This window comes from Hydractinia symbiolongicarpus, chromosome 5 (assembly GCF_029227915.1).
Source record: "Hydractinia symbiolongicarpus strain clone_291-10 chromosome 5, HSymV2.1, whole genome shotgun sequence".
In the NCBI taxonomy this organism is placed as follows: domain Eukaryota; kingdom Metazoa; phylum Cnidaria; class Hydrozoa; order Anthoathecata; family Hydractiniidae; genus Hydractinia; species Hydractinia symbiolongicarpus.
The window spans coordinates 4,450,549-4,477,825 of record NC_079879.1 but is presented as its reverse complement, the minus strand read 5'-3'; the positions used below and the strand labels follow the sequence as shown (position 1 = coordinate 4,477,825).

The following is a 27,277-nucleotide window of genomic DNA, read 5'->3' as shown; positions in this document are numbered from 1 at the left end:
GCTACTAGGTTTACCGTCATTTCTCTAATGACACGCAGCCAACGAAATAATTAGTTTGTTTCGCGCGAAAAATTGAGGGAAATTTGACTATTGTCGCACTAAATGACATTTTATTTAATACTATATTTTTTATTTTATTTTTTCTTATCACTCTGGTTGTTTTTGAATTGCGCTACCACTCTTCGTCTTTTTTCGGCCATTTTGGTCTCACGAAATTGCCAATATTTGACAGGAAGGGTCAAGCCTCCCTGCTTAAAATTTTACGAGTATCGTTTTTCGCCTTTACTACTTTCAGTGTTCCTCCTTTCTCCCAAAAAAAGAATGTAAATTTTGCTAAAAATTTCTCAATATGTTTTATTCTGAACCGACTTTTGGATTTCATTATCTCCATTATTCAGGAAAAAATGACCGCCTCGCGCTATAATTAAAGGAAAATTCGATTTTTGTCACAGTACATTATAGGAAAAACGAAAATTAGTAAAAAGAGGGCCGCGCTGAAAAGAGCAAATAAATTAGTATATATCTAAAAAAGGACATTCGTGCACGCACTTTCATCCCCAGGTGCTCTTGCCTATTTGATACAAGAGAAGACAGGCTAGCGCAGCATAACGCAAAGAAAAAACAAGTGTAAATAAGTATAAATATATTAACAAAATTAAAAAAAGGATTCAAAAGAAAAGGGCGTAGTTGCACGGTACAAAACAGACAAACAACACGTTTACAACACATTCGACAACCACTTCTCTGCAACGTACGAACACTCGAGATGTTGTAACAACAGAAAGATCGTTAGCTTCATGTCTTGGTCAAGTTACTGGGTAGGATTTGAACCTACGACCTTGACACTGTTTGATGTCACGCTCTACCAACTGAGCTACCAGTGAAGACCAAGATAATCAGTTCACTAATCCAATTGTTGTTTTGTGCTCGTAAAAACAAAAGTAAGTGGTCATCTGTACAATACGAACGAATGTACAACCACCACCCATTCCTTTCAAATATACATGATTGTAAAATGTTTTTAAAATTGGAAGGTGTCCAAAAGGACAGCATCTTCCTGTAATGTCTGCGATGTTGTGCAGATTGTATCCAGCATGGCAGCAAGCTTTTGCTTTTCAACCAGAAGCTTTTTCTTCCCAACAATGCGCCAGCGTTGTGCTAGCTTTCTATCAATTTTTTCAATATCAGCTTTGATGGTCTCTTCTACTGTGCTTAATGCAGTTACCGACTTGTGCATGGATTTACTGACTGTTGCCTAAGCAAAAAGAAAGTTCATCTTCAAATTTATTAAACTTATGGAACCCAACCTCGTCTCCAAGGCTTGCTAGAAATTTTTTGTGTGAGAGGGAACCCCAAGTAGTTAAGTATTTAAAATAATTTTAGAAGTCCTGAGAACTATGTTTTGCATAAATTGTCAACTTACTTTCATGTCAGCCACATTGACTTTCATACATTTAATTTCCTCTTCCTTCCCTTTCAGCTCTCCTTCCTTTCCAATAAGAACCAAATTGAGTGACTTCAATTCAGCTGCTTTGATTTCAGCAGATTCTCTTTCCTCCACTAGCTTAAGCTTTATATTCTGGTGTTTTTGAACAAGATTTTCCATGGATTTCATGAGACGTGCCTTCTCCTTCTTAATGGTGATCACTTTTTTTCGCAACTTGTAAAATCCCAGCATTCTTTTGGTTAACTCGCGCCGTGTTACTTTGTTCTTGCCAACATAACCATCTACAATCTCTGTTAACTGCCCTTGTCCCTTCTTCAAACAAGATTTTACCTTGTCCCCTAGCTGCTCTCGTTGATCATCTTTCTTAGCAGGGGTGGCATCCTCAGCATGCCCAGCTTTCCCCGTACCCTGCTTCATAAGTTCGTTTTCCAGCGCAGACAATTTTTGCATCGATTCGCCTATAAAAAAATACGAGTGTGGTTATTAAAGATGTATCTAATCAAGGTATCTGAATACTTCATTCGATACTAGATATATTTTATCAAGAAATATTACCTTTATTAAGCTGCTTTGCTGCATCAAGATCTGAAATCATCTTTGACATGTTGTCATATTTCATGGTCATATGGCGTGACCGCCGGTTTTTTCTTTTCATCAGTTGGTCTACCCCAACACAAGCCGTCAACTTTTGTTTACTTTCAACACCTTCAACATACTCAGGCGAGCAATCCATCTTATTTTTTTATTTATATTTTTTCTAAAATGGACCACTTGCACTGGATATTTTGACGTCGAGTGAAACTTGTAAACATCTTTCTATTGACGTAATATCAATTTGACGTCACATACAGCTCAGTATGATTGGCGCTTATGTTGTTGCTTGTGTTGGGGTCACTTCGTACCCAGTTTACAATGTTATTTAAAAACAAAAGAATCAAGGTAAAGTTTATAAATTAAGAAGAATCGCCAATTTACCTTGCATTGTTTTTATAAGCAGGTGAAAATTCGAAATCAGGCTGGGATATTCATATGCTAAAAACACAATTGAAAATAACTTTTGAGAAAGAGGACCCTTTTTTATTACTGCTATTAAATCCATAGCAAAGTTAGCAAAATATTTGACAATTTTCAATTTTTCTTTTCTTATATTTGTAAGTAACAAATAGTTTACTCTTGTTACGCCGCCAAACGCGGGTTTTCTCATATCCCATTTCACTTGAACAAACGAACAACACGCAAGAAGTAAGAAAAAGCAGGATGACGATTTTGGCATTTTTAGTAGTTCATGGATCTTGAGTCTGCGTTTTATAACTTTTGTATACATATATATAGGTGTGACGACCACGTCAATTTTTAGATTTTAGAAATATATGCTCGTGTAAACATCTCCTTGTGAGTTCTCTTTGTGAGTTTAGAAGTACACAAGTAAATCCGAATGTGATAAAAGCTGTTCCACAAAAAATTGCTGAATGTGAAATCATATACTTGACTAAAAGGCGCAGTTTTCAGAAAGTTTGGCTCGAAGCTACCTTAAGGGAAGAAATTATTTGCGGAAGAAATTAGTGCGGATGAGTGACTCAAAAATGGCATATTCTGCGGAAGAAATTTTTGCGGACAGCGACCTTATAACTTTTTGCGGATGATAAATCGAAAGTCAGACAAAAATCTAATTTAGTACCTTAGTGTGTGAAAAACATTCGTTTTATTGAATATCATCTCTCTCTAATTTCCATCAATATATTAAAAAAAGAATACTAACAAATGTAAGATCAAATACGGTCACTAAAAATATCGAAAATATTTCTTTATGAATCGACCGAAAAAAAATTCTAAAATTTCTTCACTTCTGATTTTTGCGGATTTGTGCAAAATCCACAAAAATTAATTCCGCAAAAAAAGTTCCGCACAAATTTCTTCCCTTTAGAAATTTTAGCTGAATTAACTTTTGCGATTTTGCCATCTCTGGTGAAATTAGCGGAATTATGTTTTGCGATTAACCTATCGGCGGATTCCACGAGATTAATTCGACTGCATAATGTAAGCATGAAATGAAGGAGAACGTGTCCGTACTGGAATTTGAAAAAACTCTCAAGCATTGCCGATTCAGGCGCCCAACCACCTGTTTTATGAGAGAAAGTTCTAGAGCCTGGTTTAACCACATTTGTCAAAGATATCTTGTGCTTGCATAATGAAAAGAAGAGATGAATATAAGTGCGTATATGGTCAATAAGTTTCACTCATAGATAGGCAAAAATCAGAATTCATCTTGTAATAATCGTCTGTCAAATTTGCTGCACTGGCAACAAAACATTTCAATATTCAACATCTCTTCCAAAATTATTGCAAGTGAAAACTCAATTGCAGAATTTTACTACTACAAAAAATAGCACGAGTTGTAAACAGTTTTATATTTCGCGAAGATGACAAAAAATTGGAAAATTAGTGCCAGAAGGTAAAATCATTAACCCCTCCTGAATTATCCTATGATATCAAGAAATCGACTTCGTAACTCGTTAAACAACGGACTTATTAACTGATTTTTCAACCAGTTTATGGGAATCCGCAGCGCTGATTGGCTAAAAAGCCTTCACGATGGGCTTTATACTAACTATACTAGCTTTATATTGTATTAATACAACATTGGGCCAACGACAGTCGAAAGAACATCTAGTAGGAGCTTGCCGTGTCACTTGCGCTGGAAACGACAAGAAAGTCGAACAAAGATGTTATTTTAGTCAAGAAAAGACACATTTTAGGAGAGAATTTTCTTTGAATAACATTTTACATTTATCCTAAAGCTGCAGCCGCAAGAATCATTTGCGCTAGCTTCATGGCGCCAAAAATGGAATCTTTTAATGCCCGTGCTACGCCTTCTGGATCATTCTGAATCAGATCATGGATAATATTCCCCAAAAATGGGATGTGTTTAAACACACCAATATTGATCAAAAACTTCAATTTTTCTTGGATGACTAAAAGAAAAAAATAACTTCCTGGACAAAAATATTTACTTAGCTAGATTGAATATTAGAAACCTATTTTAAAAAACAGGGAAGATTGTTGAAGATTGTTGGAGGGGGAAGAGATTTGAAATCATAATGAGGGGAAGGGTTTGGAAATGGTATTAAGAGGGTGTTGGAAATTGTATTATGACGTTGTTGAAATGGTATTTAAATTATTTAATACTGTCGAGTATTTGCACTTACGCCTTTCGATGACATCGTCGCCACCAGGTGGAAGTTGACGTTTGACTCGACCGTCACTCGCAATCAAATCATCGACATCGAAGGATTTAGTTGACGTTTCGTAATCATCGCACAACTAAAAATCAAAGTTTAACTTGAGATTCACTCTCTGTTAGACGTACCACTATCAACATGAAAAGCGTCGTTAAAAAATTAGCACGAGCGTGTCAACACTTGCCAGGAAGTCATTTGCTCAATCTAGTTAGTAGTCTAAACCTACCTCAGAAGAAAAGAACTTTTCGCATGTTCTGTCTCCCACTACTGCATGGAAACAAAACGCGAATGTGATGAACAACACCGACTTCATCTAAATAAAAATAAAGAGTAAAAAAGGTAATTATTAGTAGCTAGAATCGCAGAAAGTTATGGGACAAAAAAAAGAAAGAAAGATTTAGTCCCTGACATATGAAAAAAGGCCGAGTTTTTCAAGAAAACTACGTGAAAACCATACCTTTAAATTTATACCACCGGAGCACAAAATCTCAGGGTTTTTTTTCAAAAAATTTTTTATGTAACCATTCATTCGTCATTTTAGCCTCAGTTGCTAATGACACAATTAGACATCAGTCTAGAAGCGTTGCTAAGTTTCATAAGTATCCGTCACACACCCCTTTAAAATTGGCTGCCGTAAAGAAAAATCGTAGCTTCAATTTTACATCAGGAATGAGTTTTTTGTGCTTTATTGTCCACTGTAGATTTACATGGTAATATTGAAATAAATAATATTCCAGTAATACAGAAGACACGGTTTGGGAGCCCAATATCTCAAGAAAAATGATATTTTCATATTTTCTCTCCATTAACAAATCCTGGATATCTTCTCCACAATGTGAAGAAATGTGAAGCAAAAACTGATTTCGAGTAATAAATCGTATTAATTTTATATGATTTCCGTGATTTAATCTGTTCTTACATGTTTGAAATTTGTGTACATTTATTTTTTCAATGATGTAAAATTACTAAAATAGAATTCACATGGCTAAAAAAAGCTTACCTTGTTTAATTACTAAATGTGGTAGCTACTTCAGTCACCTTATTTGAAATGAGAAAGCCGCTCATATAACATGCTTTAAATCTTCTCAATCATTTGATTAAATATTTTTCGAAAGATAATTTCTTAGCATTTTCTAATTTAGTTCATTAAAATTGGACTAACTGCCAATACATTTGATTCATAATACCTAAATTGCTTTTACTAACCGTTTGCACATTGAGTTAATATGTGCTAGGAAATAAATTTTTTTGTATTGCAAATGACAGCTTAGCATACAAAGGTAAAATAAAAACTGTTTTAACAGCAGGACTGAGTGTTTAGTTTTATGTAACTTCAGCTAATGTAATATTGTAGTTAAGTCTTCATTGTAATGGTGAAAGATATTGAATATTGTTGCACGGCAAAATAATACACGCTTCTCAACGAAACACTTTGACCCTCTGAATTTCCATTCGCCTCTTTTTAGTGCATATTTCAATTTTTTTCAATGTACAAAATGCCGGAGTGAAGCAGTTAAAGATGACATGTAGGATTTCAAGGGTTCAATTGGTGGAAATTGCTTGGCCAAATAGAGACCTGCATGCGGTGGATGAATGACTGAATGGGACAAATATTTTATTGTCCGAAACCCTGATTTAAATACAACTTTTAAATACATTTTTGTTCTTGTCATACAGTTTCTCAGATCGATAAAATCAGGCTTCGCTGAAAATTGCTATTCTTCTGAATGTGATTCAGGTTACATTTGGTTCGACAATCTGTATACTTGCAAATGTTTGACGACGGGATAGGATTACTCTTGATAAGAATAATTGTGTGTGTCAATCAATTGATAGTTGGGGTGACATCGTTTCATTAGACCTTATGCAACATAATCGCTTTTGCTCACTTCTTTGCTAAAAAGTTGATTTGCTACTTCTTGCAAAAAATTGCAATCCCAATTCTGGATTTTACTTCCTTAAAGTACTTTCGAAACTTGGTGTCGTCCTCCCTCTCGCCTACAATTATGTCAACATGAGTATAAAAGGCAGGAATTATCCTAAATCTTAGGTGGCGGAGTATTCGAGGGGAATTGTTCATCACCGCACTAAACCTATTCTTGACTTTCCCGTCGAAAGAAAACTCATCATCATTGTACCCTCTCGGCATCATTGTAGATAAGTCCAATAAAGCTGTGATAGTTGCATTCGTAATAATTTAGCACTTTCTTGGTTCCTGAATTGATTTTAGGTAGGAATTCATCTAAATTGAACTCCAATTCGCGTTTCACACTATTATTCTTCCATTTTTCAAAACGAACTTCTCTTTTGAAAACCTTTTTTTCCGCGATTAAAGAAATTATAATAAGATTTGTTTCCTACTAAACGGACTACTTCTGAAAGAATTTTGGTGTCGCTTTAATTTATTTTTTTGCGCTTGTGCTAGATTTCAGGGTTTTTTCAGTGAGGTTTTTTTTACCGAGCTAAAATTATACGCTAAGGCAAGTTTCAATTTGGGTACGTGTAACCGGCCTCTTTGAACAGATTGTCTGAAAATGAAAAAGACAAAAACTAAGGAATGTAAAGCACGCTCTTTGTGAAGAGTTGAAAAGAGTTATCCTAACTTTAACAAGCGGGCCACACCCGTCAAACCGGGTCAAAGAGGCGGATAATGAAGAAAAAAAAAAACAAGTGAAAAAAATACAAAAAAATTGAAACAAGAAAAATGTTTTCAAAATAAAAAAACAATCTCGTTTTGATTAAAAAAAAAACAAACAAAAAAAAATACAAAAACTAAGAATAAAGGTAAAAGTTAAAAAAAAAAAAACCGTTTTTTATTCTTCACCTAAAAATGAACGTAAAGTTCTATTCAGTTTCCACGAGAAGAACTAAGTTTCAAAAAGTTAAAAAAACAACAATCAAAACATAGAAAAAAAAAGAAATATTGAAAAATCAAACCCAATGAGAACAAACTCCAAGAAAAAATTGAAAAAAATAATTGAAAAAAATCATAAACTAAACACACAAAAATGATCTAAGGTTTTCAAAAAAAATCTTTCGCATTAACACTAAATGACGTTCTAAGTAGAACAACGTGTTTACCTTTTATCCTGCGTTGATGTTGTACACCAACTGTCATTTCTTCCAGATGGTTTGTTACTTCTTGGTTTTTACAGAGACTTGAAGAGTTTTACCATTATAAAACATACCATTAAGCGCTTTGACAGCTTCGGTTGCTTCCATTGGGATTGGCATATGTACAAATCCATAACCTTTTCCTTCAATAACATTAACTTTAGTTATGCGACCATACCTTGAAAACAATCCATATAGATCACTTTCGGTAGCATTTGGTCCAATATTATAAACAAATAAAACTACCACGTTTTGTTCCACACTATCCATTGACATACCCAATCCTACTTGGGTCGGACGTGCTATAGGGTTGTACCGTGTGCCTCCACCTCTACCTCTCATGGACTTTTGAGCACCCATACCTCCCAGTACTGCACCAGAATAGTCTATAGTTGTATAGCCTCCTCCATAGCTTGCTCCTATATTCATGTCCATATAACCACCTGTTTGATTCTGCATCTGATTATACTGTGGAACCATGCCATAGACATACGGTTGATGCAATGGTGAATGACTTTCTTGAAATTTAGATTGAATAAACTCATGGTATTTAGGATGCGACTTCTGTTGTTCTGATGAGTCTTTAGCATATTTTATCTAAACAAATTAACATGAACCTTAAACAAAATAAGATTGATATCAGGCACCATCTTTGACTATTCATATATTACGCATGTTAGCTTGTGTAGAACATATATATGTTCGCATTCACAGCTTATCTTCACTAGGCCTGAGGCAAGTTAATAAGATCCATTTGAGTACTTTATCATGTTTACTGTAGATAATCAATAATGCCTTTGAAAATGTTAATGTCATATTCCTTAACAGGTCCAAAATACTGACGAGAAAAATAATAAATAATTTTTAATGCAAAATACCCTAATCTTGAAATTTTTACAAGCAAATATTGTAAAAACAAAAAGAACTAATTTCCTTCTTTAGCAGGGTGTTATCATAGAGGGGTCAAACTCTAAACTACAGAAAATTGCTCCCACCTATAAACGCAATAAATCCCACCTAAAATGCCAAAGGTTAAGTCCCACCATCAAAAAACAATACAAAGGTGCCAATAAGCCACAAAGAGTGCTGGCATTTACAGGAGAGAAATCAGGAAAAACCTGCATATTATATTTACAAAGTTGCCCATAATCAGGCATTTTTCACATAAGATAACAGTTATAATGTAACAAAAGAAACATTAAAAAGTGGTTATAATATATATTTTAATATAGGAAACTCATTGGTAACTTCTTTCATATATCTCAACAACGTTGATAATTTACGGTTATAGACATTAAATTTGTTGTTTTATCTAGAATTAAATCGCTTTATAAAGACAAACATCAGCCTATCCCCATTCTGCCAATTCCTATACAAAATTCTGAAAAGTTAGTGCATGAGCAAATGTCTCATTATACTTCTGAGCAGAACTTCCTAAATGACAGACGGTCCGGATTTCGAAAACTCTTTTCCATAGAAACTGCAGTAGTCAATGTCTCTGATTATATTGTTACTGAGCTCGACTAAAAAAACTTTGTTTGTGCTGTGCTCATTGACCTTAAAAAAGCTTTTGACGCTGCTGATCAAAAAATTTTGTTAAAAAACTATGGTGTTTTGGCATCAGAGATGCTTCCTTTGACTGGTTCGAGTCCTATACTTAACGGGCCGAATGAAGCTGACTCTTGTAAACAACACAAGATCGGATCTGCTTCATTTTCTTTTGTGTATTGATGACTTAAGATCATCAATTCAAACTATCACCATCTATATGCGGATGATACAATATTTATTTCATGCCATAAAAACTTGGATACCTTTGTCTCGCAGGTCAAGTTAGAACTCTCGCAAGTCGATCCCTGGCTGAATAATAACAAATGACTATTAAGGTGGCAGTAACCCTTTTTTAGCTGTCCAAATGGCTGAATTATTTACTCAGTGTTTTATTTTTACCATTTTTTTGTTACTGTTTCCTGAAATTATAGGCCTTAATACATAAAAAAATGATTTTAACTTAACACTAAAATTGCTAAGTCAGCAGAAATTTCTATTTAAAAATGTATCATAAACAAGAAAAAAACCGGCTTCTACGAGCTCCAACTTTTTACAAATCTCGTTATTTTTCATTAACTTCTGTTTTTAATTGAACCTTTTTAGCCAGTTAAACAGTGTGCAGTGTTTTTGTTCTCTTATTTTTTTAACAAAAGATTCTTTGTTAGCATCCCCTGCAGCATCGAACGCTGTTAAAATAAAAATATTCTGATTAAAAAGATTTCCACACACCGTATCATGGCTGCATGATTCACCAAGCATGTATGAAAATTTTAAAGTAAAACGAAAATGCTATCGAAAGTTAAAGTTTGTGCAGTGTAGCATAATGAAGATAGTCTCAGCGCCATCTTTTTTGTTATTAATGTTTCTCTTCAATAATTACGTCATTTCTTTCTGTACAATTTCACAAGCGCATAAACTTAAACTATATTTGGCAAAACTAATTCATTATTTATAAATTTTATTTTAAAGAGGAATTGTTGAGGCTGAATATTTTTGGTGAAAAATAATAGTGTCTTAAAATAACCTTTTGTAACTAATTATGTAAAAAAAAAAATCTGATTTTTAAAAGGGTTACTGCCACCTTAATACGGACAAAACTGAAACAATCTTTTTTGGCAAACACAGCCACTTAAAAAATGTTGAGAACAAAACTATCAACTATATGGGTATTCCTTTGAAGAGGAGCGAAACAATCTACAAACTATAGGTTTTTGTATTTTTCTGGGCTAGCCACTTCAAATATTTATTATTATTATTATTATTATTATTGGATTTTTATTTTAATACTTTCATATCTACATACACGTTTGCTGGGGTAAATTTCGAACTAAAAAGACGTCTTATCCCAGACATAGATTTTTGAGGGCTGTCCAGGGCAACACAGAAATAAGCCTTTCTTGGCATGTTTGTGATAATTAAAGAACCATGGGAAACAACTGCAAAGTGTGGCCTATGCACATGATTTAGATGTTTTGGCGCTGAACAAAGGGACATGAACCTTGTTACATGACTTGCATGTTTTTTTTTAAATAACAACACCTGGGACAAATATTTTTTATATTATGAAAGAAAGTCACGTTTCAGCACATGTTAATCATCCGAACAGTTAAACCGAATTTTCGATTTTCCTTTTGTCAAGAACATATTCATTTTTTTTGTGATAAAATCTTTCAAGATATGGTGATTGAGGTGAATGTGTTACGTAAAATAGAAATGGAATAGACTTTAGTCTATAATAATGTTTCTACACAGGTTTGGAAGCTAAAGTTAAGCTTTTTTAAATTATGTTTTGTTTTATCCAGAAGCTGCTGGGATAAAATCAGAATTTAAATGAAATCCGTAGAAAAGCACCGGAAGGCAATGGCAAACTCCAGGGTATTTGTCTGTTTACCGAATAAAAATGTTAGAGAAACTTGTCTATGCATGCTTCTATAGTAAGTCAATTCCTGCATTTTAAAAATTAAAAACTATGTTTATAATTAAAGTTACTTATACCTGCAAATTGGTTCCATATCCATCTCCATACCCTTGTAGTACTCGTAAGGCTGCATCTGCTGCCGACTTCTCTTTAAACAAAACAAAACCAACTCCCTTTGATGAGTTGTCTTTCTCTCTCAATATTTTAGTATTTACTATTTCACCATGGTGTGAGAAAATTTCCTTAAGCTTTTTCTCATCAACACTGGGTGCCAGTCCACTAACATAAAGGTTAATATTCTTAGTAGATCCTGGAGGTTTCGAATACGCTACCCTAAGAGTTTTGTTTTCTATTTTGTAACCATTTAATTTTTCAATGGCAGCAACAGCATGCTCTGGCTGTTCATAGTCAATAAAACCATATCCAAAGCTATATGATGTAGTCTTGTCACGCATTACTCGATGACTGGTGACAGGACCAATAGAAGAAAAAAAACTTTCAAATTGGGCATCACTCATACTTTGCGGTAAGTAGTTAACAATAAGTTTTGTTTTTAAACCTTTCGAGCCAATTCCATCCATGACTTTGAGGAACAAAAGTCAGTATTTTAAAATCCAGAACAGCTTACTGCATAAAATGATTTACAAGCCAAGGTAGCTCAGAACACCGCGTCGTCCTTTATGCAGATGGTCAGTTTTAGCTCTTTTTGCCTGTAGGATGGAGCGTCACAAGGAAGACTGGGTTTGAATAACAAATATGGTAGAATTGGACGTGGATTTTTTATCAATATTCTTACAAATTTTACAGCCGTGTGTTCACAAAAGTTCCTTGAGAACATGGAACGCTCAAAGTCTTATTTAAAACGAAATTCAAGTTCGGAATACAAAGATGTGGAGAAATACTTTAAATTTTTTGCTATCAAAGCATTGCAGTGTGTTGTACAATCCAGAGTGGGTTCCAAGTGTAAAACTAGATGTAATCCTTCCGCTAAAGGCTTGGATTGGTTCAATATGTCATTGCCAGATGGCGATGCGAATAGTAAGTTACAAGGTAGAATAAGGGATATTTTTGGGAAAAAGATACCTGGTTTTTCCGCTCCTATATGCGTCGATATAATCTTGAAAACTGCAGAAGGAAGTTTAACAGTTTTAGAGACATGGCAGATAATGACAGATGAACGAATAAAATCTGATACTATGAAAAATAGCTTTTCCATTTATAATAGACTTGGTGTTTTATTGAAATCAGTTTTATCGATTGGAAGACTGTTGCCATCCTACCATTTGAGCAGAAAGGAGCAGCAAGATTTTACTTTGTATTGTAAGTTGCATACAGAGTTGCACCAGCTCCATAATTATGAACTACACAACCAGATTGATATTGGATCTGTAGTGAGTCCACTTGGAAAGATATCAATCAAAGTGCTTTATAGAAATAAAATATGGTTAAGTGGATCAATGGAAGCACACACATATGTGATAAATAATGTGGAGACTTTGTTTTCTCTTACATCAGATAAAGAAAGATCATCCTTTCAGTCTGTAGATATGTTTGAAAATGAGATTGCACTAGCTGCATCGGACATTGGAACGGTTTTGCCAGATTGGTTTTCACCGCTTTCCTCAGCTTCAAGCGAATTAGATATGGTATTCAAAAATTCGAAGAAAAGGGTATCACCAGAAAAGCTGATGATAGTGTCTGGACCTACAGTGGGTCACATGGATGAAAAATCAAGGCCAATTGCAGCATTTGTTGAACCTAATACATTGGAAGATAACAGTCTTCCTAACCTAGAACTGCCAACACTATCATCAACTCCTCCTTTCTTATCCCTTCTCCATGAACCTAACAAGGAACCACAAACAACAGCTCCTGTAAATAATAAGGACAAAAAAATGGTTGATGTTAAACACGAAAGAAATAATTCCCCAACGCTGTTACAAAGGAGGGCAGAAGCTGTCGGATTTGAAGATGACTTTGTTTTGGTTGAGTTACGACCAGCATTTAGTACTGATGATGATTCTGTTGGAATGTTGTTTCGACAGTGCCAGTCACCTGAAGCACTTGACATATTTTCATCCTTGGAAAAGGAGGACAATGAGAGTGAATGTATTGACTTGGATACTCAGCTTGAGAAATATCGGCAAGAACTAAATGAATTTCAGAATTTCTTTAAAGTATTAAACTAAACAAATGATTTGTTCAAACTCCAATATCATATATAAAGTTATTACATGTTGATTATTATAAAAGAGGCAGTCTTTGAATTGTTGAATCACCTTAGATATTTATAAAACTTATTTTTGCACAATTAATTTGGCAATTTTGGACTTTATTTGCAAAATTAGGATTAAGAAAATTGAAATTTTAAGAGCAAATCACAAAAATAAGTAAAAAATAATTGATTAATGACCAAGGGTGGCTCTAATAAATCGTAAAACTTGTGAAATTCTTTCCCATGAATAAACTATAATGCTTTTAGAGAATGTATCTTACTTGATACTTCATTTTAATACTATGTTGTGATATATACTTAACGTTTTAAAAGAAATTCTTGCTCTCATTTTTTCTTAGTTTCCATTAATATAAGAGTTCAGAACCAAAATGTTAAATCATATAAAACTAAATTTTGCAGTTTCAATGAAAAAGCAAGAATTTGAATTTCGCAAATCTTTTTTTTATTAAGGTATGCCATTCCACAAGTAATTTCAAGAGAAAATTTTCTATAGAGCCAAAACTACTGCGAAATTTTTAGAATTAACTAATAAAACCACAGGCATAAACAATCTATGTATTCGTTTTTCCGTAGAACTAAAGACATTAGCCTCGTTTCCAGGGTATCTTGTATCTTTTCTGACATCGGGACGGCAATACAATCCCGTTGTCTGATATCAGAAAAGATCATAAGATTGTAAAGACATTCTGTCAGGAAGAAAATTTGGTGAAAAGGTGAATTTGGAGGAGAGCGAAAATATAACTTTGATGGGAATTTAATTTGGAGGACGAGAAAAACTTGTTTGAAAATCTAAGTTGATTTTTTATTTTAAGATCCGGCTATATTATATTTTTTACAAAAAAAACTATAAATTTTGGTAAAAAATTTAATGTTTTTAAATAGTAAAAATTTTGCCATCAAAGTCCTACCTTAAGTTAAGTCGAAAAAATTCATTTGCGAAGACTTATTTTCGCGAATCGATCTTATTTCAGAAACTTCATAAAGTGTTTTTCGCGAATGGATCTTTTTTAAAATTTTGTAGATAATTATTTTTGAAAATCTAGCATTCTACAATTCCCCTGCAAGCAAAAGAAGCATACCGCTTCTTTTAATACAAAGCTACCAAATATAGTTAAAAAAATGTACCGTCAGCTCAAAGAAGAGATTATCATAGGTAGTTTTCTTAGACAAAAAACGAATATTGACATTGGCAAGAAGGAGGCAAAGGTGCGAAAATTGAAGCAATTAGTGGAAAATCCAATGGATTGCAAAGATACTCACGAAATGTTCAAAAAAGCAAAATAAAACTTAATTAAAAAAGCTTTTAAAGTGCTTTAATTAATAAAGAAAAAAAAACCGAAAAAATATTAACTAAGTTTAACTAATTTCGCGATTAGGCTAATTTTAGCGAAAAAGTTTCTATTAATTTCCCGAAGATTTATTCTGCGAATTAACTACTCGGGGAATTTTCACGCAGATAAATTTCCCATGGAATTTCGCGAAAATTCCATGAGACGTCAATTCGCGAGAATAAATCTAATTAGTATTAAGGTATTTCCTCTTGCCAAAACTAATTAGTTTTATGGGAACAGAGCAAAAAAATTGGCGGGGAGTTAATTTGGATTTTTGGCAAAGTCGACAAATTTTATACTTTTTGGTGCTAAACAAGCCAACATATAGCTAGAAATAAATTATAAATCTATATTTATTTCTAAAAAGTGTATAAGTTCTGAAATCGAAAAAAAAGACTTGACAGCCAGTATGCGCAAGTCGATATAAAAAAATCGGTAACAATCTTTAAGGCCCCTTTAATTGCTGTAGCTCCCAATAAAAACACAAACTTGGAGTAGAAAATTTATTTCAATTTTGTAAGAATAAACTGAGGATAATTTGGCGGAATCGGGTGAGGATGCTAGGCTGAAGAGAAGATATTGTCTCAAGCTCACGTGCGTGTTCCCAATAAATTCGCTCTTCTCCACTACATCCGGAGCTCTTCTCCTAGTAGTGTTCGCTCTTCTCCACCACATCCGGAGCTCTTCTCCTAGTAGTGTTTTCTGGCTTAACTAATCTCTCAATCACATCCGCTCCTGTGATTCCATTTCCTCTGTCATACCTCACAAGAACCTACTCTTTATGAGCTCTAGCTTTTCTTGCATTTTACACCTGTTATTAACCTCTTGGTGCCCCACCTCCGACTGTCAGCACCGCATCCCCCTGCTGTTATTTCCCCAGTCATCTGTCCTTCTCGCGTGGTGCACCGTCGTTCATCTCCTCGCACCTGTACTTAATTCACCATACTCTTCCAGGGGTACACGCACATCGCTACACTTTGTGGCTGCCCAGGGCAGTCCAGCAGCCCCACCAGTTAAATTAAACACATTGACATAATTGAGTAAAGTTGCCAATTGCTTCCACCACTGTACTAAAACCTTGTTGGGCGAACTAAGCCAAACTGCGCCAATTCAAGGAATCCATGTAGTTAAAGCAATTGGACATCTCTTTACGCTCGACGTTATGTAGCCTCGATGAACCAGTTCGATTGTAGATAATCCGTTATCGTTCCAACATAGTGTGGCGATGATGCAGGTGTGTCACATAAAGAGAAAAATAAAATAAAATTAACGAAATATATGGGTGGGTGGGTGGGAAAATTATTTCAGTTAAGCAAGTTATTGCTACTACTGGTGAGAAGCTAAATCAGAGTAACTCTCTCCTATTTATAGGGCCCCTGGATTGTTGATTGGCTAACTTAGAACCTCCTAATATGGACAGACTATACCCAAACCTTTAGTCCCCTACTCTAAAGTATCAACAACAAGAAAGTTGCTTCAAGTTATGACACATAGCTTTGATTTGGTTAATTGAGACAAAGATGCCTTGGGATAGCAAGACAACCTTGTGTACCCTTAAAGATGCATCTGCATAGCAACTATCAAGTATTGGGAACTGCAATTAACATGAGCTAAACTGTGTTTAGCTCCATTTAATTCACACACAAACATCTAAAGTACAAAACAATAAAGAGTTCGGTTGCTTCTTCTTTTTATGAGTTTATGAGAGAACAGTATACTAATTTGATCATACAAGTCAGAAGTAATTTATATAAGGGTACGGAAAATTTGTTCGAATGTTTGAATTAATAGTACTTTAACGTAACGTTTCAATTAATAGCAGTTCAAATCAAGACGAACCTTGAACCTATATTTTTTTTAAAGTAAATATTCCTGATATTAGAATATTTTATACCTGTACCATGTGCGTCACCTAATTAAAAAAGTTGGCCGAGGTAATTTTTCCTCAGTATACAGTGTTTGCAGAGCCTGCATACTGCATATGCACACCTAAGTCGCAAACTCAACGCCAGAACTTTTTGACATTCTAATTTCATTGTATACAGTCTAATTTTTTTTATCGAGCCTTGTTTAAGCATTTTAACATATGATAATTTTCACAAAATAAAAACGATTTATTACGATTTATGAAGTTTTACTTTTCCCTGCCCTCCCTGCAAAAGGATCGAAATGTTACATAATGCATTCAGTTAAAATGCGATTTTAGTCAGACCGGTGCGTTCTTGAGAAAAATGTTCGGTGGTAAATGGTTAAGTTGCAAGACATTTTTAAAGATATTTGTCAGTGTTGAATCCGAATGCTTTAAAATCAGGTTTGTATATTTCATACAGTTCTTGTTTGTATGATTTTGGTATGTCAAGAAAATACTTCAAAGCTAAAGAACTTGCACTGCGACGGTAATTATCTGTAGCATTTAAAGGAAATTTATAATTATCAAGTTTATTGACGTGTAAGATATATTCTGCATCGTCCATTAACGTTTCCATCTTTCCGATAAAGTTATATTTCATTGTGCAAGGGCTGCATATATTCATCATGATTTGCCAGTGCTCATCAAAGCCCTGTGAGCCTCTCCTTCTAAAGATATGAAGGATATATTGCAAGAATTCTCTGAAAGTAACACCTTTTCCTTGTATGTACTGCATTCTTGTCAAGTTTTTTCTAAAAAGTCTTAAGATGGTGGAACCTATGACTCGCTGATAATGTGGATTGGTTGGATTCTGGAATTTATTACGATATGCAGAAAATAAACGTTCAAATGGATGTCGGACAAACATAAAAGAAAAATAAATATTTTTTCTCCATTCTTTCTCGTAATTTCTCATACCAGAAAATGTTTTATAGCGAAGAGTGTGTATTTTGTCTTTATTTTTAATTGAAAACATATCTTTCATCTTTCCTTCGAACACTAAAAACATTCTTTTCCAGTTCGTGCAAGCAACCTTTGGTACAGAACAATAAAGAAGAGAGTAACGATCACTTGCTAACATTTGTCGAGCTTCTGGTCTTTTAAATCCTCTGTTTACACGACAATGACTTCGCAAGAGGTGCTGTCGCCTATGTTGCTCTTCTATCACTTTCTCCATTCTAATTTTTTTAGATAAAAGAATTGCATCTGTTGTTTGTTGTTTAATGATACTTGCTGACTGGTTTCTACTTGTTTGACTGTCATTGCTCAACGTTTTACCTTGATAACTTGTCGATATATTCACTTTATACTCCACGTGTGGTTTTTGTATGTGTTCAAGTACTTTTCGTCTTACTATCTTACACTTTCGAAAAAACATATTGTATTCAGCTACAGATAGACAAAAAACAAAGATAGTGAAGATAAAAAATAGTTTCAAAATCTCTTTGTTTTTATGTGTACAGACACGTTCCATCTTCGTTTTATTGAAAAAATATACTATGATTAGGACTGGATTTCAAACCAATGAAAGAATATAAGAACGTCTATTTTTTCTCTCCCTTCATTAAAGTAATTTGTCAAAAATTACAACCAACTTTGCGTAAACAACACGAAGCATATTAAAACGGTAGCACAGTGGGGCTAATTCTGGTTGTTTCAACGTTTATTCTTCGTTTTCCCATCTCCATGCAATCTAATTAGGTTTGTATTTTAGCTAAGTTAAGATTTTTTTCTCATTTACTTTGTTTTATTCTTTGAAAATCCAACGTTATTTTAGTACCTTTAAATTTTAAAAGTCTTGTAAAGAAATGCCATGCAAAAAATTCCTTTTCAAAATAAAATAAATAGTTTTGTTTTCACACATGCATTAATAATTTGTACGTCCTCAATAAATCCCTATGTAGAAGCAAACAAAACATGATCCGCCTGTAGTTTTGTTCAAAGGCTTTTAAAATACGCTTTTTTGTGCCATATTTTACGGAGGCCGACTTTTATTCAAAATTGCTATTTATTTTTAGAATCGACATTTACTTTAGAAATTGAGATTTATTTTCCTAAACGACAATTATTTTCAGAAACGACTGTTTTTTTAGAAATCGACTTTTTTTTTCAAAATAAAAATTATTTTTTGAAATCGACATTTATATTAAGAAACGTCTTTTTTTTCAGAAATCGACATTATCTTTAGGATCGACATTTATATGTATCCCGTCAAATAAAAATTCGTGCACTTGGGAAAGATAAGATGACGGACTTTTTAAAAATATCGTTCTGGATGCAGAACAGAATTCCAAACATAATGTTATGAACAAGATTTAAAATCAGAATACTTTTTCAGCGAACATTATCTGCATGTTTTGATGGTTTTTTCCCCACAAAGGTTTTGCCAGAATGGGCGATACTGGGTGTGTTTTGAATCACGTAACGCTAGACATCAAAAGTAAAATTCGCATGAAAGGATCTAAAATTAAGCAATATTATTATAAATTTTAACTGTTGTACCTTTAGTTTCCTTAAATATTGAATGAAAAAAAAATTTTGGGGGTCAATTTCTTTAAGTTCGAAATTTATTACCATCAAAGTATCGATGACAAAGGGGAATAATTATGCCGGTGTAAAAACAAACTACGGGATTAATGAAAGTGACTACATAGTAATACGTGGTAAATGCAATGCAGTTGCTGCTATCTGTAATATAGATGCGTTTTGTGGAGATCCATATTCACTCAATATAATAAGGTTTCAAAAGTCAAGCGAAAACAACGTCAATGGGTAAAAATTGCGGTACAAGAGAATGCCCATTCTGAGAAAAAGAATAGTTGATACAAAAAAATTAACTTCTCAAAAACTCATCTTTGATTTAGTTATAAAAAGGAGGTACGAAATAATCACGGAACGTTTGAAATGAAATTTCACAGTGTTTTATTTAATTCTTCTGGCTATTTAGGGCTATATCATTTGTATAATATTTTTAGCTTCTTTTTGTAGATATTTGTAAAAAAAGGATTTTTCTTAGCTTTTAAACTGAATCTGGTTTTTCTTTATATGCAGCGCTGCTTAATTCGAATACAGGACTCTAACTTTTTCTTATTTCTTTACGCCGTCTAACTTAAACCTTTTTGAATTCAAATCATATTTTGTATTCCTTTAGCTTATTTACTTCGGATAACTCAAACTGTAGGGAACTGTGAGTGAAGCGACAGCTAGCTACCGTTTACATATATTGAATTTTTATGTGAAAGACAGGATCATATTCTTGTGTACATAAGTACTAATGAAATTAATATGTGTTTTTAGCTTATACATATTTGTGTTTTTAAATTGTCGAAACTTTTTTAAGATAGACATTCATAAAGTTCTCTATATGGCTTGTTTTTGCACAATTTTTACATTTATTATACAGCTACGGTTAATTTGACGAAACGGTTAAATTTACATTACCCCCTTGAGGTACTATTGTGCTTGTTAGTTGTACATATATTTGCAGTTGGTCTTCTTGAAGAAAAGCTTAAATTTAAGATATAGTTTTTTTATTGCACTGGTTTCTGCTGTGCACTCCCTATAGTTATTTAAGAGAGGAAACTGGTCCACATGCACTTAAATATGCCAAACTGATTGATATAGTACCACATAAAAATTCATGACCGTTGGTTTGCACGTTATTATTCAAACATAGTTCATAGCGTAGCTACTCGATGTTATTGTTAAGACCGTCATAAATTAGGAATTAAAAATATACTACTGACTATGACTATTACATTCTTTACGCACCAAAGCTGTCTTATTAACAACAACACGTTATGCCGACGTAATGTTTTTTTATCTATATTAAAATGCCCGTATACGTCTGTCCGTCTGTCTGTATGTCTGTCACACAAAATGGTAGCTTAGCTGCGATGTGCAAATCCGTGTATTTTTCCACGGGCTAACGGCTAGTATATATAATAGCTCTTTTCGCTGTAGGTTTTCAACTATGCACACTCATGAAACAAAACATACACAAACAATGGCTTTTTTCAATAGAGCGGATTTATTTCTTCGAATAGTTTTCAAGGGGTTTGCGTGTTTGTATTTCCATCAAAAAAAAATTAGTTAAAGTAGTATTTCGAATGTTTAACATCTAAAATATAATCGATATTATCAAATTGTAGTTTATTATACAATAAGAACTCTTTATTTATTTCGTTCTTACACATTCATACCCTTACACTTTGTCGCGTGTAATAAACTTCGCAGGCATTGGCGTGAAACTTTCGTTAGAAATGTGGATTCTTATCCCTTAAAAAAGCGAAAAGAGCGACAGATGATCTGCAGACGTATTTCTGTGCAGTATGTTGAAACCGGTAAACTTTGTTTTAGTCTAACTTGAATATAAAGAACTTGTTCAGTATACTTTAAAAAATACTTTCATCGATGCGTGACAAGAATTTATATTATTATTGTTACATCATAAAAACTTTTATCAAGCATCACAAGAATGCAACAGAAGATGAAGTTCATGCGTGTATGGCTTTGATCCTGGTCCTGTCAGATCAGGAAAAGTGGGAAGACAAAATTCGGAAATTTTTTTTCAATAATTAACCGTATGACCTGTTTTGTAAACTTATTATCCTAGCTTATCTTAATAGGCTTCACATAATGCTTGGCATATGCTTAAAAAATACCAAATTTAAGCCTATGGGTGCTTATAAGTGTCATGCTTTATAAAAGAAAAACGTATATAAGATAAATCCTGACTTTGTCACCGCCATTAGCTCGACCGTAAGAAACTGAAGACGAAAGTCAACAGCCGTATCGTAGCCCCTTTAATATGGGTTACAAAGTGAATTTTTTTTAATCGTAACAGATTTAAAGTTACTGTTTACCGCACGTTTCTTGGCAAAAAAAACCTTTTCCTTATCACAGTCAACGTTTTTCACAATCTTTTCAGTCCACGGGAATGGAAAGAGATATTACGTTTTATTTAGCGAAAAGTTCGGCCAAAAAGAATGCTCGTTAAAATAGGTCTCTGCATTATGCACAGATTGCGCACTTAACAGTGACCGAATAGGTTTTCTCATCTAACCTGTCCTCCAATTCAAAGCATTATAAAGATCATTAAGAAAAGAGAAAATCCCCAGCATTATACAAAAAACGCTGAAGAATTGAACGCTGAATTAAGACTAATTAATAAAAATCACTGCGATCTTATTATTACTAACTGGTTTTGAAAGAATGCTGCGTGTGATTTTTTTCTTAAAGGTACTGTCCAGTAAAAAATAAAACTTGATATTAGTTACATCTAGGTACAAAAGTAAAGAAAAAAGTAATTAAATACAACCAAAATTGTATTTCAAAAGTTAAAACTGAATTTGTTTACTTGAACATGCCTTTCTCAATCGCCATCTTGGAACGCGGAAAAGGACTGTGTAAAAAAAATTACCCCCGTGTAGAAATGGCGCCTGCAGAAAGAAAAATAAAATCGTTTCAGGCGTGTAATTAATCGCACGCTTGAAAAATAAATATTGGGTTTTAAAAATCAACCTATCAACCCATTTTATAGCGTACGATGGCAGCCCTCGAAATAATTTTTGGAGTCTCGTCAGACAAAATGCCCGCTACATTTCCAGTTTGGTCGGACATGTCCTTAGCTCGATTAGCAACCTCGTTCCCAGGGCAATTTTTTGCTTTTTTGATATCCGAGACGGCGCGAAGAAATGACCCTGGGCCAAGCTGGTAAAAATCAGCACGATTCGTGCTGATTTTTAATTTATTCAAAATTTTCTCATTTTGTTAAGAATTGGATGCGGACTGCCGAGAACACCGTATTGCTATAATTTATGCAAAACTTGAATCGAAATCATGAATAGAGTTTTATTTTTAATCAGAAACAAGTTAGTTAAAGTGTTTTGAAATTTTGTTTCGAGAAAACATGATTGCAGTGTTGCCTTCGCTTTTTTGGCTACATTCAAAATTTAAATTATTTATTTTAAAGTTTTCAGCCATCTTAGCTAGCTATACACTTTTTTAATTATGATTTTTAGCTATCTTTATTTCATATTATAGTTAAAAGTGAAAGTACTTTTAGCTAGGTTTCACTCACAACCAATTCAGGTTACTCCTCGGCAGAATAAAATTTCTTTTATCATTTTAAGTCATGTTATTGGTCACAGCTACAGTATTTGATTCTTAAGACCTAGGACTCTAAACTAAAATATTGATGTAACGGCAGTTCTTTGGTCATTTTGCAAAGTTGAGAAAAAGCATCACTTTTGTCTTAAGATGTTTTCTAAGACGATATAAAAAAAACCAATACATAAATTTCCATGGGACAGATATATTATTCGTTTTTGCTCCCTCCCAACCATAGTGTTGAAACCGTTGGAGTGGCTTGTGGTCTTTTTAAGTTCCTATGACAGCCACACCACCGATTCGCCTACGCAGAGATTTAAGCATTGAATATTAAGAAACTTAATTATTTACAAATGTAGCTACAGCAAAAACAATTGTTACTAGACTACAATAAATGAGCTTCGATATTGTAGTCAGGCAAAGCAGTTCAGTAACTTAAATATAATTTTATAATATTAAAAAAAATGTCAATCTTTAAGGATCCCATTTTATGAGCAATGTAGGAACGGCTATATGAATTAAGTTTTCTTGTAAGACAGCTGTTTGGATATGTGTATCTACAACATTAGGACACAGCATTTCCACATTGACTCACATCTTAATTTAAGTCTGCCTTAATAATAGTTCAAGCAGTCATAGTGTTTCTATGAATTAATCGCAAGTCGTGTATGTTCAAATCTCATACATATGAAGGAAATAGGGCGAGAAATATATTTTTACTGAGTGTTTCTGCATACAGGTGTATGCTCATGTTACGAAGACTACATTATTTTACCAAAATAAAAAAGAGAAGTAGTGCTATATATTATCAATGCTGATGAACACTGTTCGTGTGACTCACAGTTTGAAGGTATTTATCTGGCGTGTATCCAAAGGCTTCAAAATCGTCTTTGTATACTTCGTATAATTCTCGTCTAACATTTATAGGTACTTCTAAAAAGTTTTTAAGCGCTAAAGAGCTCGCATTCTCTTTGTAGTGATCAAGTGCTTTCGATGGAAATTCAAATTTACCATTTAAACCTGTTTCAGTTAACACATTATTTGCGTCTTTTATCAAAGTTTCCATCTTACCGATATAGTCATACTTCATTGAACAAGGTACGCATATTTTTGTCATGATTTGCCAATGCTCGTCCAATGATTTGTAGCCACCTGATTGGTAGGATTTTGTTATGAATTTTAGAAATTCGACAAAAGTGACATTCTCTCCTTTTTTATACTGTATTTCTGATAAGTTGGAACGAAACATTTTTAAAATTCGAGATCCGTAAACTTTTTGATGATAATGACTAAATGGTTTGTCCAATTTATTACGGTAAGCGGAATAAACCCTTTCAAATGGATGTCGAACAAACATAAAAGAATAATATGAACCTCTTTTCCATAACTTTTCGTGTTCTGTCATACCAAAAAAAGTTTTGTATTTCAATGTGTGTATTTTGTCTTTGTCTTTTATGGAAAACAAGTCTCTCATTTGTCCTTCAAATACCTGAAACATTCGCTTCCAGTTTGTGCAAGCAACTTTTGGCACTGTGCAGTAAAGTAATCCCTGTTTATCACTAACTAATATCTGTCTTTGTTCAGGATGACTGTATTGCCAAGTTGACCTAGATTTATTAGTTCGACAGAAATTTTTTAATCGTTGTTTTCTTTCTTCTTGTGTTTCTTCACTAGCTACCTTGTTGCTGCTTTTGCCTGTAGGTTTTCTAACTGATTGCAAATGGTCTTTCTTATTTAGAAGTTCGATAAATTCAATTTCAGTTTTATCTTTCAGTGTGTTTAATTTGTTAAACGGTTGGCTTTGATTTGACTCTGTTTGGTAGTGTCTTCTTCCTCCTCTTTGCTGGGTCCATATTATTTCTTTCAAACAGATTAGCACCATGATGCACACCAATATCAAGAATATTTTTAAGTTGATTCTTTCCATGTCAATTTTTTTTAAGGTGCTTTAAGTCTAACTAAAGCAAGATAGCAAAAGTAGAATTTGACTAGACGAACACTATTTACACATCAAGAGCGGCTTTTTGTCCTCCGAAAAATCCCTTTTAGTTCCTGTATGTTAAATTTAGATCATGAATAAAATATGATTATTTCGATTCTATTAAATTTGAACATCAAATTAACAATGTTAAATTCAATACGCATTCTTCCTTTAAGCTGACATTTTATTCATCTTGTACCTGAATTCTGATTTTGCGTATTATGTTGCTAAGAAATGTCACATTGAGTTGTTTAGGTGTTCAGGTGTTCAGTTGAATGGAGAATTAGCTCGTCTTAAATTATATATATCGTAAAAATAGAAATATAAAGAAGCGGCTATTTGTTCTGCAAGGTGATTAAATTGCGTTTTTGATTTTCTGTATAATAGGTGATCCAGGTCAGATCAAGAGATTCAATCAAAAACCAAACGCGCACACACACATACAAAAAATACTTTACCAAAAGTACAATCACAGGTTAAAACTGCGGAAGATTTAATTATGCGTTGCGAAAAATGTGGTTTAATTAAAATAATTTTTTAAAAGCAATCCACACGTTTGCGTACACCATCTTGCATAAAAACACTAAATTTCAAGAGGGCCTCAATGAAACAATTATGTGGTTACCAAAGTGTTGCCATATTTACTAACATGTTTCATCTTTGTTCTATTAAAATACGTGAACACAATATTTTGTGACTAAATTTTGCACAATGTCTGCTCCAGGCCTACTTTCGAGTTTATCTCAAAGAGCTCTGGGGTCGAGAATGATTACCTATTAAAGTGGCGTTGGACACTTTGTGCCTATAGCATCAATACCACTTAAGAAATTGTACATTTTAAAAAGTAAATATTTTTGTTTGGCGTGTTTGTATAAAGACATTCTACAACTGGCCTAAATTCCACTTAAGCATCAGTGGCTTAGGATTTATGGCGCGCATGCACTTTATGCTCCCCCCTCCACATCAAGTTTATAAGAGTCAAAAAGGGCAGGCATAACATGCTACCAACCTACCCATATATATATATGTTTCAAAGTCGATATAAACAGTACTAAGCCATTTGAGATTGTGAGAAAGACAAAAAGACCTAGCACTTCCTCAAATATAGATATGACAGGTGGGCTTTTAAATTCCTTTTGAAATTTAATTCTCGATTAAACCTAATATTTATATGTGTTAACAACACTATTCATATTTATTAACAACATTCTACTAAAAATTAAAAAATCATCTTATAGAAATTGAATATTGAATATATACGTATTAAATTTGGTTTTTCAACTCTGTTAATTTCATCATTCTAATTTATCCAATTGAAATCATCATGTTTTTTTTATGATGTACCTTTTAAATTTAGCAGGCAACTAATACAGTCGTCAGGGTAACGCAAAACTCCACCTGTGTGATTTAAACTTCCTGTTTGCGAAGAGTGTTATTCACCTTCCTTATTTTTTAACATATCAGAATAAATGTTGGTCTGGAAAGAGTGAAATATATTTTTCATATTGCTTCTGAGTTTTTAATTTACTAACCTGTTGAAAGGAAAGCAATATGGCTCCACTCCGCTCCGCTAAATGAAGGAAGTAGTAGAATAATCAAGAAAGCACGAATACTTTAACAGTAAATTTTTTTTTAAATAACTTTGAAAATTAGAACAAAAATTATACGAAGTATACAATGACGAATACATTTTTTTTAAAGCATTTTAGTTTTACGCGCCAGATAAATATTACAAAACTGTAAAACACTCATTAATTGATGACCTTTGTAGACAAATTTGGAGTCAGCAAAAAGTGGTTGGCGATAGAACATATTCTACTCACATTTGAATATGCACGCCCCGGTACGTCCAGGGTACCATCAAGGACGTTTACCCTATTAGGTTCCAATATGTTTCATACGTCAAAGTCCATTATAAATCTGAATCAGCATAAATTAACAAAACTGATAACTTGGTATTTGAAAAATGTAATGCTAAGTTATTTGTCAAGTTTCTATGAAATAATAAAAAAAAACAGTTAAAAATAGGATAAAATTTCAAAATTTTTAATAATTAAAAGATATTGAAAGATCAAAACAGTATTTATCTGTTTAAAAATTATTGAGTAGAAAGGTTCTTTTCATTATTGATGCTCTCTGATCTTCTATTTCTTAAGACACCACTTTATGGAAACCCAGGTTTAAATCCTGGTCGGAGAAAGCAGAAACAGAGCAGTTTTCTAATGGATTCCTTAGCAATTCGAGTGTTTTTTTAGATAAAACATTATAAAAGTATGGTAGACGTACTGTACAGCTTTTTCTTAATGTAGGTTGTAATTCTGCTTCAAAAAGTTAAAAAAAGTATTTTGTATACAACATGTTTTCGGATTTTTTTATGTTTCCTTACTAATGTTTACGTATGCGTAATTTTTTTCTTGCTTATTACTTGCGGTACCATTTT

At 33.4% G+C, this 27,277-nt stretch overlaps 5 protein-coding genes across 5 annotated transcripts; 1 reads left to right on the top strand and 4 right to left on the bottom strand.

The window, feature by feature from the left end:
- Nucleotides 1-628: 628 nt before the first annotated feature.
- On the bottom strand, nt 629-2,915 carry LOC130644263 (uncharacterized). Its single transcript, XM_057449799.1, has 2 exons — nt 2,003-2,915; nt 629-1,905 (listed from the first exon to the last, which is right to left on the bottom strand). Exons 1-2 carry the CDS (start codon nt 2,178-2,180, stop codon nt 1,415-1,417), a joined length of 669 nt encoding a protein of 222 aa, XP_057305782.1. The 5' UTR covers nt 2,181-2,915; the 3' UTR covers nt 629-1,414.
- A 1,511-nt stretch (nt 2,916-4,426) lies between these two features.
- Nucleotides 4,427-11,976, bottom strand: LOC130644261 (ELAV-like protein 3). Its single transcript, XM_057449797.1, has 4 exons — nt 11,347-11,976; nt 7,768-8,397; nt 4,913-4,999; nt 4,427-4,768 (listed from the first exon to the last, which is right to left on the bottom strand). Exons 1-2 carry the CDS (start codon nt 11,848-11,850, stop codon nt 7,822-7,824), a joined length of 1,080 nt encoding a protein of 359 aa, XP_057305780.1. The 5' UTR covers nt 11,851-11,976; the 3' UTR covers nt 4,427-4,768; nt 4,913-4,999; nt 7,768-7,821.
- LOC130644259 (autophagy-related protein 13 homolog) lies at nt 11,946-13,521 on the top strand. The gene has a single exon (XM_057449795.1). It carries the CDS (start codon nt 12,106-12,108, stop codon nt 13,456-13,458), a length of 1,353 nt encoding a protein of 450 aa, XP_057305778.1. The 5' UTR covers nt 11,946-12,105; the 3' UTR covers nt 13,459-13,521.
- A 2,476-nt stretch (nt 13,522-15,997) lies between these two features.
- LOC130644260 (carbohydrate sulfotransferase 13-like) lies at nt 15,998-18,408 on the bottom strand. The gene has a single exon (XM_057449796.1). The coding sequence runs from the start codon at nt 18,217-18,219 to the stop codon at nt 17,104-17,106; it is 1,116 nt and encodes a 371-aa protein (XP_057305779.1). The 5' UTR covers nt 18,220-18,408; the 3' UTR covers nt 15,998-17,103.
- Nucleotides 18,409-20,733: 2,325 nt separating this feature from the next.
- Nucleotides 20,734-24,895, bottom strand: LOC130646259 (carbohydrate sulfotransferase 13-like). The gene has a single exon (XM_057452432.1). The coding sequence runs from the start codon at nt 24,781-24,783 to the stop codon at nt 23,665-23,667; it is 1,119 nt and encodes a 372-aa protein (XP_057308415.1). The 5' UTR covers nt 24,784-24,895; the 3' UTR covers nt 20,734-23,664.
- Nucleotides 24,896-27,277: the final 2,382 nt, after the last annotated feature.